Source organism: Salvia splendens, chromosome 10, assembly GCF_004379255.2.
Source record: "Salvia splendens isolate huo1 chromosome 10, SspV2, whole genome shotgun sequence".
Taxonomy (NCBI): Eukaryota; Viridiplantae; Streptophyta; class Magnoliopsida; order Lamiales; family Lamiaceae; genus Salvia; species Salvia splendens.
This window is the reverse complement of record NC_056041.1, coordinates 6,801,016-6,814,941: the sequence shown is the minus strand read 5'-3', so window position 1 is coordinate 6,814,941 and position 13,926 is coordinate 6,801,016. Positions and strand designations below refer to the sequence as shown.

The 13,926-nt window shown below is 35.5% G+C and overlaps 3 protein-coding genes and 1 non-coding gene across 4 annotated transcripts; 2 read left to right on the top strand and 2 right to left on the bottom strand.

Annotated features, from left to right (window-relative positions):
* Positions 1–563: 563 nt before the first annotated feature.
* Positions 564–635, bottom strand: TRNAP-AGG. Its single transcript has one exon. It is a non-coding gene; the product is annotated as a tRNA-Pro (tRNA).
* Positions 636–722: 87 nt separating this feature from the next.
* On the top strand, positions 723–3,275 carry LOC121750970. Its single transcript, XM_042145670.1, has 2 exons — positions 723–812; positions 2,404–3,275. The coding sequence occupies exons 1-2, from the start codon at positions 755–757 to the stop codon at positions 3,027–3,029; spliced, it is 684 nt and encodes a 227-aa protein (XP_042001604.1). The 5' UTR covers positions 723–754; the 3' UTR covers positions 3,030–3,275.
* Positions 3,276–7,207: 3,932 nt separating this feature from the next.
* Positions 7,208–7,960, top strand: LOC121752551. Its single transcript, XM_042147681.1, has one exon. It carries the CDS (start codon positions 7,208–7,210, stop codon positions 7,958–7,960), a length of 753 nt encoding a protein of 250 aa, XP_042003615.1.
* Positions 7,961–8,141: 181 nt separating this feature from the next.
* On the bottom strand, positions 8,142–13,563 carry LOC121750871 (nucleolar complex protein 2 homolog). Its single transcript, XM_042145507.1, has 13 exons — positions 13,344–13,563; positions 13,135–13,198; positions 12,885–12,993; positions 12,744–12,795; positions 12,544–12,635; positions 11,760–11,828; positions 10,541–11,044; positions 9,863–10,165; positions 9,451–9,774; positions 9,132–9,338; positions 8,889–8,978; positions 8,705–8,802; positions 8,142–8,580 (listed from the first exon to the last, which is right to left on the bottom strand). Exons 1-13 carry the CDS (start codon positions 13,447–13,449, stop codon positions 8,454–8,456), a joined length of 2,145 nt encoding a protein of 714 aa, XP_042001441.1. The 5' UTR covers positions 13,450–13,563; the 3' UTR covers positions 8,142–8,453.
* Between the last annotated feature and the right edge of the window lie 363 nt (positions 13,564–13,926).

The window sequence follows — 13,926 nt, the reverse complement described above, 5'->3', positions numbered from 1 at the left end:
AAATACTACAAACCCGGGCCACGACTACTACTTCTTCATTTGGGCGCGAAGGTGGGCGATCATCTCACGGTGCAACTCGAGTATAATATAGGGTATAATATAGATTGAAATGGAATGCACGTAAGATTGATGCACAAATGGAATGCTCGTATTTATAGACACAAAATCAAAAAAAAATTAAATAAATAAATTGGACTTGCGGCCCGGCCCGAGAGCGTGTAACGCTGGGCTGAGACTCTCCGGAGGCGGCCCGTCCCCCGAATAACGTCGTCCCAGGCCGAGATCGCGGCACGGGGGCAGGCCCAGGCCGTGCCGCCTCCTCCTCCAACGCGTGGGACGGGCCGGGACTCGCAATTTGCGGCCCGGCCCCAAGCGTTATTCATGCTCTTAACTTTAAAACACAAAATATAGTACTTTTTTCAAATAAAAAGTGAGACAGAAAAAATTATTACCAACTTAAAGATGCACTTAAATAAAGGAAGTCAAAAAAAACACACAGAATGTATACTTTGAAAGTTTCAAGGAGTATAAAAAGTGAGAGAGTGAGAAAAAATAAAAGGAAAGGGGCATTCCGAGAATTGAACTCGGGACCTCTCGCACCCTAAGCGAGAATCATACCACTAGACCAAATGCCCATTTTGTTTTCTCATATTTTATTTATTTATTTATTAAATGTTTAGCAAAACCTTTGTTATAGACTGTAGTAGTTGAGGGGTTTATCATTTTTCGCCCTAAATTAGAACTGCAAGTTGAGATGGCGAGGGCAGCTCTGCTTCATCTGGTTCGATCTCAATCCAGAGCCTTCCGTTCAGGTTACATTCAATCTGTTTTTTGGTTTATCTTTTTTGAATTTCGGTGCTGGATTGCGTGTTTCGTTTTGTATTTTTAATATTTGTCTGTAGACACTTCGTGTTCAATCAGTCGAAGATTTTTCCGTTCTCATTCATAGCCAGCTTGATTTGAGCTGAAATGAGCCAAATTAGATCGATGAATTATAATGCGAATGTCCAAAAGCTTATAAAATGCATCCCGACTTTTGGTCTAGCTAAATCGATTCACTTGCGGTTTTCTTCAAATTAGAATAAATAGCATCTGTTGAACTTGAATATGATGATCCTAACTTATCAAATAACATCTGTTTTCTGTGAGTTGTAAACATATTCGATGATTGAGAGCTTGTGATGTATCCTACAATGATCTGGGAAATGTTTTGGGTAGTGGTTTGTAAGCCCCCGGGGACATTTTCAAAATTGTTTGGTGTTATTTCGAGTATTTGAGATGTAATCTGTTATGGGAAAATGTGATATATTAGTGGGCTTGAAGAATGTACGAAATATCAGGATGTTTTTTGGGAAAAAACATCTCACCAGGGTCCGAAGTAACTGCTGATAAGGGCTTGAGAGGGTTAAAATGTTTGACTCGAGAACATGCTTTCATGGGTGAGGGACTGAGGTCTGAGGGTGAATTTGTTAAATAAGACAACTTATTTGGAGCATCTTACTATCTTAGTGTGAAAATCCATAATTCTTGACCTTACATGTTACTTAAATTGATGGAGAGATTTTGGCTTATTATAATCCGTGGCAATTGCATGGCGGAACTCTTAAGAACTGGTATACTCCATTTGTAGGAACCAAGGAAATGCTTGATATTATGGAATGGAATAAGGAGGGAAGGGAATGGAGATAGGAATGGTGATTCTTATGGAAGAGTGACACCAAACAAAATAATGGAATGAAATTTATCACCATTCCATTTCCATGTCCATCTGTCATATCAAGCACCTCCTAACAGTCTCATAGAAGGGTACCTTAGTAGAGTATGATACAATTTACATTTTAGACTTGGTAAAAGGTTCCAATTTCGATAAAGAATAGGTTGGTATAGTGAATATTTGTCTTTGTTGGTGCTTGCAAATGTGTGATGTTTATGTGGTTGGAACACATTGATGCTTTATAATACTCCTCTTGTAGAACTTTTATAAGTTTGTACTTTGTTATGGTTACTCTTTTCTTTTTCTTTTTTTTTTGGCCGGAGATCGAAATGCTTACTTTCCTTGTGTTCTTTCGTTTGATCAATTTATGAACTTTGACTGACGGGACCTAGTTTCCTCCAATAATAAGGTAGAAGTAAAGTTACTTTCACGTATAAATTAGGATTTTTCTTTAGTTTCGTCTGAAGGTTCATGTTCAGAATCTGCAGATCTTGATTTCATTGTATTCAACCAAGCCAAGAGGTGTTGACTGTTTAGTTTTCGTTAATTTGCATTTATGTTGTGGGATCTGTTTATTCTCCTTTGCAGGACCTTTTCTTATACGGAGTACTAGTTAATTTAGCTTTTTCTTTACTTACTCAGATGCTGAAATGTTGCTTACTTTAGTAATTATTTTCTCATCACAACAGCTGATCGTGTTACTAAGGTCCTGCCCTGGTCTCGCACATCTGGTGCCAAATTTGATTTTAGTCCTACCACTCGTTATACTTCTACCCATGTACGCTGGGCATCTCAAGCTGCTGTAGCAGAAGATGATAGTAAGATTAGTATTGGACCTCGTAAAGGAAGAGAAGATGGAAATGAAGAAAAGGGGAGGGAGGTTGTTTACTACGGTCCTATATCAGGTACTATCAAGAAAGTGAAGCTTCTCTCGCTTTCCACATGTTGCCTCTCTGTTTCGTTAGGTCCTGTGATCACTTTCATGACATCACAGGACATGAATGTCATCCTTAAGTACGCAGTGGCTTCTACTGTTGTGATTTTAAGTGCTTCTACAACTGCTGCCCTTCATTGGTTCGTGAGTCCTTACATTCACACACTCAGATGGCAGCCTGGCGCTGACACCTTTGAGGTCGAAATGATGTCCTGGTTGGCGAGATTGGTCCCGAAAACCATCAAGTTTGAAGATATCAGACCTCCACAGACCCAAAGGCCTTTCGTGTCTTTCAAGGCGAATGGTAACTTCTATTTTGTCGACACTGAGCACTGCCACAACAAGGCATTGTTGGCAAAACTAACCCCTCCGAAACAATAGTCCATTGCCACGCTCCATGGTCAAAAGTTTCCTCTCTTCTGTAGGTATGGTGATATACTTACGTTGTTTACCGGGTTAACTTTTTTTTGAGAAATAAGCATACCGATGAATCATTAAGTTCACATATGCTTGAATAATATTGAACACATTTTGTCTACAATAGTGAGTTTAACTTCCCTTTTTCCTGAGAAGAACTACATTTTATTAAATTTTGGCTTTTTTTATCTTATCTTTTGTTATAATAAACACACTGAACATTTGGATTCTTCTTTTGGTGTAGCTGATTGTCTATTATTTTAAATCTATATGTACAAAAAATGTTTAGGTTGACTGTATTAGTTTATATTTGTAGCTTGTCATAATGTTGTTAGAAATTAGAATAGTGTTGTTAACTCCACTTGGCTGTCCTATTGAGTTGTTGGCCTATCTAGCATATAAAGATTACGCATTATTCTCCTTTTAATTTATATCCATAAAAAGAAGAAGTTTTGGATAGCACTTTGCCTAACACATCCATATAAATTCTACTTTAGCTGTATATAACCGAATATTGACTTATCTTGAATTGTGATGTCTCATTAAACTTTTTCATAAATTTTGATATCTTGGAACCAAACGTTCTTCGTACTTGTAAAATCAATAAACAAACAAGAATAGAAATAGAATAGCCATTTATCAAATCAAGTTGTTTATCACATAAGCGCAAAATTAACTCAAGAAAATCGTAGAAAATTGTAAGTTCGAAATTAGGGTGAGAACTCACTAGTGTTTAATGTTAAAATAATTGAAGCCACCATATAATTTTTTTATGAGTTTTAAGAAAAAAATCGACAATTTGATTCTCTTAATCTTCATAAAGAATCTAAACTCGTTACCTAATGCTATCAACTACATATATTAGAAAAGTAGTTGTTGCGTAGTTTCTTTCAATATAATGTTATCAGCTAAGCTTACGCATTATGTGTCAAAAAATATCAACTATAAATTTTTAAATTATAAGAATTGCAGTATTAAGATAATAAAGAATCACAAAGTATAGAGATGGTTGTTGTGTAGTTTCCTTCGATCTATAATTAGCGAAGCTTACACATAATGTGTCAAAAATATCTCTTTTAAAAAATGTCATAAATATCAATGATAATTTTCAAATTTAAAGAATTAAAAACAACTAGTTAAAAATTAATAAATAATTATACATACAAAACCCTTATATGGAGTATTCTATAAGAGACAAGACATATATACCAACATCGACATGTATTATTTTTCTATAAAAAACATATATTCACCGCCAAACCGTAAAATTGAACCTAACCTATGTTGAATATATTTAATCAATTTTTGTTTTGTAATCCGAATAGTACTATAAGAAATCGACATATTTTCTTTTTTTTAGTTGATTTGGTATTCTAGAATACATGAGTGCTTTAAGCCTTCAAATACGTTTCAAAAGAATCAAAGTAAAAGTATAACAGTAATTTATTATTGTGAGGAAACGTGTAAACAGGAGTCAACTAGAGTAGTAGTACACTATTTTTTTCCCTCTAATTTCCTTTTTCTTTTCCGGTGTGATAACAAAATGCCAAATATTTCTGATATTTCTTATTTGAAACGAATACGTTTTTGAAAATACTACGTAAATAGTAACATCTCATGCGACCAATTAATATAAAACTACTATTTTTTTCAATGACCATGAAGTCCATGATGCAATCATACAATTACGACGTGAAGAGAGTTTCATCCTATTATTTCTTATTCTAAAAAAATTTACTTTGTGGGGTTTAAAATTCTACGTTAATAAATTTTCTATATGATCTCCCAACTTTGTTAATACTTTGATGGAAAGTCATATTATCGTCTTCCTAAATCATGGGATTATGTTAAACCTCCACACCACAACCGTGACTAAAAAATCTTTTGTTTCAGTCAATCATCAATTGCAATTTATTTATTGAGCTTAATTACTTACGAAACCCTCAATCTAGAAACATATTCTATAATAGTCTCTCTTTGATCCCAAAATTATGTCTTTTATTAGTTCAACAATACATTTTTTTATGATTTAGTTAGGAAATGAAAATGAGAAGTAAAAGAAGTTGTTAGAATGTGTTTAACACATATTTTACTTTTATGAGTAATATGATTTTTAAATGTAAGGTAGCATTATAAGTATAATATTTACAATTGTATAAATTGATAAAAATAAAAGCTGGTGTAATTGTTGGAAGTGTGCATGTGAATTAGTCTATCAATAACTGTGATTAAACTGGAAAAGTTAATGTTATAAATCAACACATTCTAAAAGTCATTTTTGTGTCAATATTCAAAAGTCTTGTTCTAAATTAGAAATGGGAAAAATGTTTTGTTAAGTGCTAGTAGTACGTATTGCCTTAAACTCAAATATCCAACATCATTAACGAAACAAATTATATTGTTTATTTTGTTTAGTTAATTAAACGCATATATAGGAAACTACCTCACCACTGAAAAGATACTCCATTAGGTCTTAGGCACAGCCTTTAAATTTAAAATTCATTTACCTATTAAAAAAAATATTCCATTAAAGTGTATTATATGTGACCTATATTTGACTCAATTAGATGATTGACTGTTACGTCATTAATTATATATCTAGCAATTATTTGGAGGTAGTTAGTAACTACATAAAAGAAACGTTTATGATATAATCAACTTAAAAATAGAGAGATTTTCTACAATAATAAATGTGGCAAAGAAATTGATTGAGATGCTATAACTTCTGAAATTTGGACTTACAACCAGAGATAAATTTATTGCAGGCAGTTGTAAGTTGTAACAGTTCATTTAAGCTAGCCATATGATATTAATGTCTTTGTTTTGTTTTTTTTTTTTTGCTTCAGTTAGATTAGGTAGACAAGAATAGCCATACACCACTATAACAAAAAATTTAATGCACATTCAATTTGAGTGATGCGATGGATAAATAAAAAAAGAAATTCAACCTATTTACCGTTTACTTTGATGAATTGATTCAGTTTAAATTTATTTGGCAATTTTAGAGCATCCACAATGGCAGCGAGCGGACTGGCTAGCCGATCTCCGGCGCTCGCCGAACCATTGTAACCGGTGAGCGCCATTTCGGTGAAAAAATCGGCGAGCGCACGCCGATTCGCGAGCGTTGGGCGATGCGCTCGCCGCCATTGCAGGCTCCGGACCGGCGAGCGGATTTTTTTAAAATTTTTGAAACACTATATATATGCGACGGAGACGAGGAGTGAGGCGGAAGTCGGGTTTTTATTTTAAATAATGTAATTTTTTTTAATTAATGTATTTTTTTAATGTACTTTTTTTTAAAATTAATGTATTTTTTTAATTTAAATAATATTATTGAATTTTCCCGTATCTGTGTCGTAAATTTAATTCCGTATTTTGTGTGATTGTCAATTATTTGTTTTATATAATTAGGAGTGATGTGGCTAGACTATTGCTGGGCTATTTGCTTGTCCTGATGATGTGGCAGGAGGATTTTTAGTGTTGATGATGTAGCAGGAAGAGTTTGTGGTTAGGCTATGGCTGGGCGAAAGCCATTGTGGATGCTCTTATCCTTCCAATATTAATTCCTATATTTTATCAATTTATCTAATCACTCAAAATAAACACATCACATCTATAGTTTACTTAATAAACATTTTCTTGATTTTAACTATTGTGAAATCCAAAACCTGGTTTAGAGTATCAAAGCATACAAGAAATGCATTTAGTGCTTTTGCATGTTCAACCCTCAGTCCAATTAAACTATGTACAAGCCTCTAAATAGACATGTAGTTAAAGTAAAAAAGTATTAATCTTATGCTAAATTCCCATATTTAGTACTTATATTGGTCATATTTGTGGCCCATAATCTGACCTGTCTGACTCTTATGGCATGCCCTTCTAGAAAACCAACTAAAATTCAAACTTATTTTATACACTAGAGATCCATTTTTAACTCCTTTATTTTTTGATCTAGAAGAAAGCCAAAAAGCACCCCAAGAGCCATCAACCAATTTCTTCATTATTTTAGTCAAACAAACACCAATCCTTTTCATGTTTCACAATCTGTGTCTCCCACAAAAAACCCTTTTCCATATATAAACTCCTCAAACCCTCCCACCATCCCAAGTCATACCATAGATTTCACCCAAAAAAAACTCAAAATGCTGGTTCAAGAATCATTCTTGGAGCACCAAGGCATGCATGACACAACAGATGAATTAGATGAGACACTTTCTTTGCGTGATCTCCCATTGTATGGTGTTCAAGAGTGGGAGGAAGATCTCTCTGCTGACTCACAAGGCTCAACCTCCATGTCCTCGGACGACCACCACGACTACTTCGAGTTCTTCAGCCACGCCCCGTGTTTCCCACCCGAGAACATCATCTTCTGCGGGAAGATCATCCCTTACAAACAGCCACCGGATGCATCAGGCACTGTTCCACCCAAAGAAGTCGACACCAAACAACCAACGGAAAAGCGCAGTTGGAGCATGTTCAGATGGAGGGTTGGCTCCAAGAGTACAACCCAAACATCTAAGAAAGCATCCAAGAAAAAGCACAAGAGCAGCGAGCAGGGAAAGGAGTATGATTTCCCACTGCATAAGATGCCTATATTGACATCCTCACCATCTGGGAAAGCAAGATGGTTCTTGTTCTTGACTGGGATTTCAAGAGTTTCAAGTAAAATGGAGCTGAGGGATATTAAGAGCAGGCAGAGCCACCGCCACAGCCCCATCCCGACTCCATCCCCAACGTTGAAGTTTCAAAGCCACGAAAAGAAGGTGGCCGGAGATGCGAGCAGAGGCTCATCAGGGCTGTGGGAGGTGGTCAGAGTACTGAGTTGTGGCGGAAACAGTGACCCCAACGCCATGGTCGTTGGGTCGATAAGCTGCAATCGGATAGAGGGAAGATGATTCACTCATTGGAAGCTTTTGAATTTGCATACTGTTATTTAGTTTTAGTTTCATTTTTTACAGAGGTTAGTCAGATTAGACAACAATTAGTGTAAAGCAAATTACCTGGTTTTGATTGAACTGTGATGCCAATATTTTTTAACAATATTTCATAATCAGGCTTGGTTGAGCACATAAAATATATCAGCCATCAACTATAACATCTCATTTCATTGATAAATTATGTTCTCAGCAAAAATAAGTTCTAGTACAAATTTCAGATTATTCAACACTGAAAAATATTGATGATGCTAAGCAAATTCCTCTGTATCAATTTTGATAATAAAAGAAGAGCTATGATCTCCAGATACATTTAACTCAACGAATAGAATACAACAGTACTAGTAAGAAAAGAAGAAGGCTATATTGAATTTGAATCTAGTATTCTGATTCCAAAATTGGGTGAATTCCTTGGAAAACCAAGCTTTGATGGGTCATAAGTTACAACTGAGCTTCAAGGGCTCCCCTTCCTCTTCCGTTTGCTATTCACCATTCCATTTTCAGCCGGGTGATCTTCAGCAGCTACTGGTTTTCTTTTGGGTTTTGCAGCATTCTTTATTGAAGTTTTCAGCTCAGGCAAACTGCAAAAATTGTCCTTGTTCAATAAAAACACATGATGATTCACCAAGTATTGCGACAAGTTCACTCTTTATGTCATCGACAATAGTTAAATCATAAGGGCAGCTAGTGTTTGAGTAACTGTACCTTTTCTTATCAAATTTATGCAACTTTCTTTCACACGCCTTGTCCAGGACACTTCTGTAATATTGAGTAAATGGCGAGTTGAGACGGGACTTTTCAAGCTGCAAGCATGTTTAGCCATGATAATCGATTAAATTATGTCCTAACACACATAAGAGTAAGAACAATTGGATTCAGAGATACAAACCTGAAGAAAAGAATCTGCTGATAGATGATCAAGAGGGGAGAAAGGCGCGTCTTCCCTTTTCTTCTGCACAAAGTCCACATTCTGCTCCACCTGCAGAAGCAAACGTAAGAACTAATCACAATGGCAATTTTGCCAGAAATATCATTATTGCTTTAGATTTAGTGGACATAGCTCCATTACCAACATTTACATTCTGTCGAAACTCACAAGATAAAAACGAGAACTAGCAAGCAATACTAATACCTGATCAATCATACGCTTCACAATGCGACGCAAGCTTTCTAGAGTTGTGATATCAAGAATCATTCTCAGGCGGATTAGTGGAATAGTAGCCAGGTCAGGGAAGGAAATATGGTAGCACCACTGAGAAAAGTGAAAGGCAAGCTGTTTGACAGCAGACTGAAAGCATTCGTCTTGAAAGCTTTTTGATTTTAGGTAGTGCTTGGGCAGCTGCAAAATGCCAGTTCTCAATTACAAGGTAGCAAGATCCATATATTGCATTAAATTAAGAAGAAAATGACAACAGATTTACTGCATGTGATAGAATAAACATGATCCTCACCTTCAAGACCGACCCAGTATCGAATGCAATTTGAGCTTTTCTTCCCTCCCCGACAACCTTATATTCCAAAATATCCAGCACTAATGAAGCAACTGGTATAAAAGTTCCACTCGAACTGGAGAGACAATTCAGCCACTCAATGGACTTGAGTCTCAGAGGTAAATATCTTGGACCGGGAAACATGTGAGCTACACCATTAATAAGTTTTACGGTCATAAAGAACAGGGACTGAAGATCAAAGTCGCGTATATTTGCTGATATGAACCTAACCCACATATCAACACAGTTAACATATTCCCAACTGCAAATCTTTTTAACAGCTTCCTGTCACAGAAGAAAAGGGCAATTCATTCCAATTAGTATACTCCAGATGCATTTGCGTTTAAAAAAAGAGAAATGAAAAAATTCAAACCTTTTCCTTCGTTTGTGTGGCTAAGCTAAATATCTTTGCACATTGACTTAAAGACGAAACAGCCTTAACAGATGATTTTTGCACATCTAGACAACACAATTCTACTACGGAATCCCTTAAGAATTGCATATGTTCTATGTCAGTTATCTCTGTTACTCTAGATCGAGAAAGTAATGATCTGGAGGTTTTTGCTAAGCATGTATCAAAGTGATCGGAACCAAACATAGCAGCAACGTCCCTTATGACAAGGAAGGAAGCTGATGATAAGACCCTTCCGCTGGTTGCCCACAAATGAACTGTTGCCTGTATAATAAATTTGAAGTGTTGGAATCAGATAATATAAATAATAAAATATATAATGTGGAAATTTTCATTTGAAAATTGACTGGTTGGAATGAAAGATAAAAGGCCATCCATTTTACCCAAGTTGAATGGACAATCATAAAGCAAAAGGAATTATATCTGCAATGCTCTTTCACTTCCCACACAATAAAAAATAAGATGAAACATTATAACAGACATATACCAATCCAATAATAGCAAGTTGACAGCTTTGCTTTGACAGTCAGTAATACAAAAAACTGCAAAGATCCTGAGCTCCACCCAAGAATAGGTGGGACTCCTTACAAAAACAAGCAATTTAAGAATATTTCAAAACACCAGGAAACTTCAAGTTACCTTAAGGAGTCGTTGAACCAGAGATGGAAAGGCAACAAAGAATATCAGAGAAGCTTGAATCCTCGCCATTGCAAAAGTCAGAATTTCTGAGTCAGTAATCTGATCCAACAAAAACAATGTACTTCTCACAAAAGATTTGACAAGAGATTTCATGCTTTTCCACTTCGAGTTTTTCTGTAGTTTTTCTACTGTCTCCTTTTTGCTGTTCGAAGATGATATCTGAAATATGCCTCGAAATACATCATCTGCATTAGAGAGTGTAAATATGAGAATGTTGCAAAATGTTTCACTGCTGTCGATTATGTGGCCAACTGATTCAACTCCATAGTGACATGCTGTGCGGTAGGCATTTAGCAGGCCAACAAATGCTGACTGGCTATTATCTTCTTTGACCATTCGACTCCATGTAACAAAGACTTGATTAGAGAGAATTTTTTCTTTATCTTTGGCCAGGTCATCTTCACCACGCTCCTCATGATCGCTTGAGTCACCTTCATCTGAACACTGTTACAAGAGAAAAAACAGGAAAAAGCTATTAACGCTATGATGCCAATTTACAATGTCCTTTTTTGCCTTAATGCTTGGATAAAATCAAGTAGTATATCTAAAAACAATTGCAGAACCATCATGATAGATTTAGGAATATCAAATATTCAGCAAGTCAAGGCTCAGAATCAAAATTCTCGTTATTATGATGTTTTTACGTATATAAAATGGAAGAATTAAAAGTTCATATAGTTGGGATTATATAATCTTTCGTTGATCCATCCAGTATAGCTTCTGGAGGGAAAACTGAAAAAACTACTCAAAAGATGTAGTAAGAAATACAACCTCCGTCCCATATTAAGTGTCACATTTAGTGTGGGCATGGATTTTAAAAAATGTAAAGAAAAGTGGGTTGAATAAGTTAGTGAACTATTGGTCCCACTTATATATATTAGTTTCATAATAAAATGTGAGTAGAATTGGTTGGTAAAATGTGGGGTCTACTTACCATTTATGGTAAAAGTGAAATGTGACTCTTATTGTAGAACGGACTGAAATGGCAAAATGTGACACTTAATGTGGGATGGAGGTAGTATTGAATTGAAGTAGCATGATGCTTAGTTTCTTAACATTCTCATATATAAGTCAAGCAGCATATACCTTCAAAGAACAATACTCCACATTCCCTAAAAAATAACAAGGAAACAGAGTGAAAAAATAGCAAGTATCTTACTGAATCATCATTTTGAATTGTCTCAGCCATGCTTTTGAAGCTTTCTAAGAAGTTGTTGAATCCTGGATCCTGTAATGTTTTAAAGCAAGTTAAAATTAGCATTAAGAGGGTTGATGGCATAAGACAAACAAGGATAATGAAGAGATGCCAAATTACTTATAAGTGCAATAACCATATTCATTACAAGTGAAAAGGTCCATTCCAATTATCAGAATATAGCAGACAGAAGAAATGACATACAAACAGAAATAGAGCAACTGCACTTAGTCTCATTATATTTTACTATTTCTTCCTTCCTATTGAGAATTTTCATTAACCTCATTATATTTTAAAGATATTGGTCAAGCGCATGAAAACAATCTTCCGATATTTTTTTACTAAGCATGTGAAGGATTTCATAAAGTATAAAAGTAATGAAAAGGAAACAGTTCCCTGGGCATGGAAGATGAAAAGTTCACAGGACAATGTTATAGGAAACCATCAGCACAAAATTCATCCAGTGTTTTAAGAAGTTTAAAGATACCCACCACCTAAAGATCTTGATCAGACAAAAGAAGGGGAGAATTTCTCACTATGTAAACAAAGAGAGAAACACATATTATCATACATACTTAGCCTTGCATGATGACACATGCAAGGCTAAGTATTTATCAACTACACTAAATAGTTCTCTCTTTTGGTTTAGCCACATAATCCCAGTGGCCAGTACAAGTGATTTACTGTTGCTCAATAGAAAAATCCATGATGCAATTGCTAACCAAAAAAATCCAAACGGTGAGATTACCTTCTTTCTCAGCCTATCCAGTTTCTTCTTTAGAGCAGCGAGATCAGAGTGAATTTTATTGTTCTGAGCTGAATAGACAGTAACAATTGTATCTGCATAAAAGATAGACATTTATTACGATGTTAGACCATTAACAGCTATTTTAAATAAGTAGAAGACTAACTAAGAGAGAGATGAATTGTACTAATAAACAATTTGACCTTCTAGTGTTTTCTCCGTTTCACTCTCCGCCGAGTATGGGCAGCTTGGATCCTAGACATAGAATACACAATCATTGGACTGGCGATAGCATAAAATTTATGTGGAGATTGATAAAAAAGGAACGGAATCCAATCAAGAACCTCCGAAAGATAACCATCACTATCTGATGCAAGTGCAATCCCGTCTGTTTCATTTTCAGTGAATGCTGCATCAAGAGAAGTAATTACAGTGCTCTCGGGTTCACTGTTCCTGAAACAAGGATTGAGAATATGCTTGAGTACACACCGCAGCCTTCATCAACACATAAAAGGCAGTCTATATCGAACAGAATCTCTAACCATGAGTTGAAAACTAAAGCATGAAGAATGCGAATCAAATTCACCTTGTTACCTTCCATTAAAAGTGCCTGCATAGTCATCCACTGTCTCCTCCTCGGAGTCATTTTGCCCGTTTTCTGCAGTATACAGAAATTGCACATATATAAAGGCACACGAATTCCACTCTAAATTCACAAAAAAATGCATACATAATGTCCGTTTTCTGCATGAACCATAACTATCTGCACAAAAACTTATCAACGGGTTACACAGATTACTAACTTGGAGCTTTCCTCTTGAACAAAGCTTTCGTTTTTCGCCGCTGCTTCAGCACAGACTGAAGATGCTTCTTCGCAAATTTTCGCGCCTTCTTTCCTAGCTTACCCATGAAATTCGCACTCTCCGATTATGCGATGGTGAAATAAATTTCTATTTGCTACTCTCCAATTGAGCCCTAATGTAATTTGGGGCTAAAGTGGAGGAAAGTGGAGAGAGGGTTTAACTAGGGTTCAACAAGAGGCGGCCTATATCTTATTTGGGCCACCATATTTTAAATATTTTTTGGGCTGGTTTTATTATCTTTTATTTTATCTTCATCAAAGTAAATTAGTCGTCATTAAAAAAAATTAAAGTTGTCACACTTTGCTAACAACTTTTGTAAACTTAAATATCTACCATCCTCTTATCGTAAATTTTTAAAACAAATTTATATTTAGAGTGCAAAATAGTACTCCAATTGTGTTATTGGTATTTGAAATCAATATGAAAGAATACAAAGCAATATTAAACGTAGAGATATGATATGTTACATACCTTACATGAGCTCTTTATGTGAGCACCACTATCGTTTAGAGCACGTTTCGTT

What these genes read in the sequence shown, in the direction of transcription:
- LOC121750871 (XM_042145507.1), bottom strand. Translation starts at nt 13,449, where the DNA reads ATGGGTAAGCTAGGAAAGAAGGCGCGAAAATTTGCGAAGAAGCATCTT. An exon ending in GCAGGCACTTTTAATGGAAG is followed by an intron (nt 12,994 to 13,134) that starts GTAACAAGGTGA and finishes TCCTTGTTTCAG; the next exon opens with GAACAGTGAACCCGAGAGCA. An exon ending in CAGCAGATTCTTTTCTTCAG is followed by an intron (nt 8,803 to 8,888) that starts GTTTGTATCTCT and finishes ACATGCTTGCAG; the next exon opens with CTTGAAAAGTCCCGTCTCAA.
- LOC121752551 (XM_042147681.1), top strand. Translation starts at nt 7,208, where the DNA reads ATGCTGGTTCAAGAATCATTCTTGGAGCACCAAGGCATGCATGACACA.
- LOC121750970 (XM_042145670.1), top strand. Translation starts at nt 755, where the DNA reads ATGGCGAGGGCAGCTCTGCTTCATCTGGTTCGATCTCAATCCAGAGCC. An exon ending in ATCCAGAGCCTTCCGTTCAG is followed by an intron (nt 813 to 2,403) that starts GTTACATTCAAT and finishes TCATCACAACAG; the next exon opens with CTGATCGTGTTACTAAGGTC.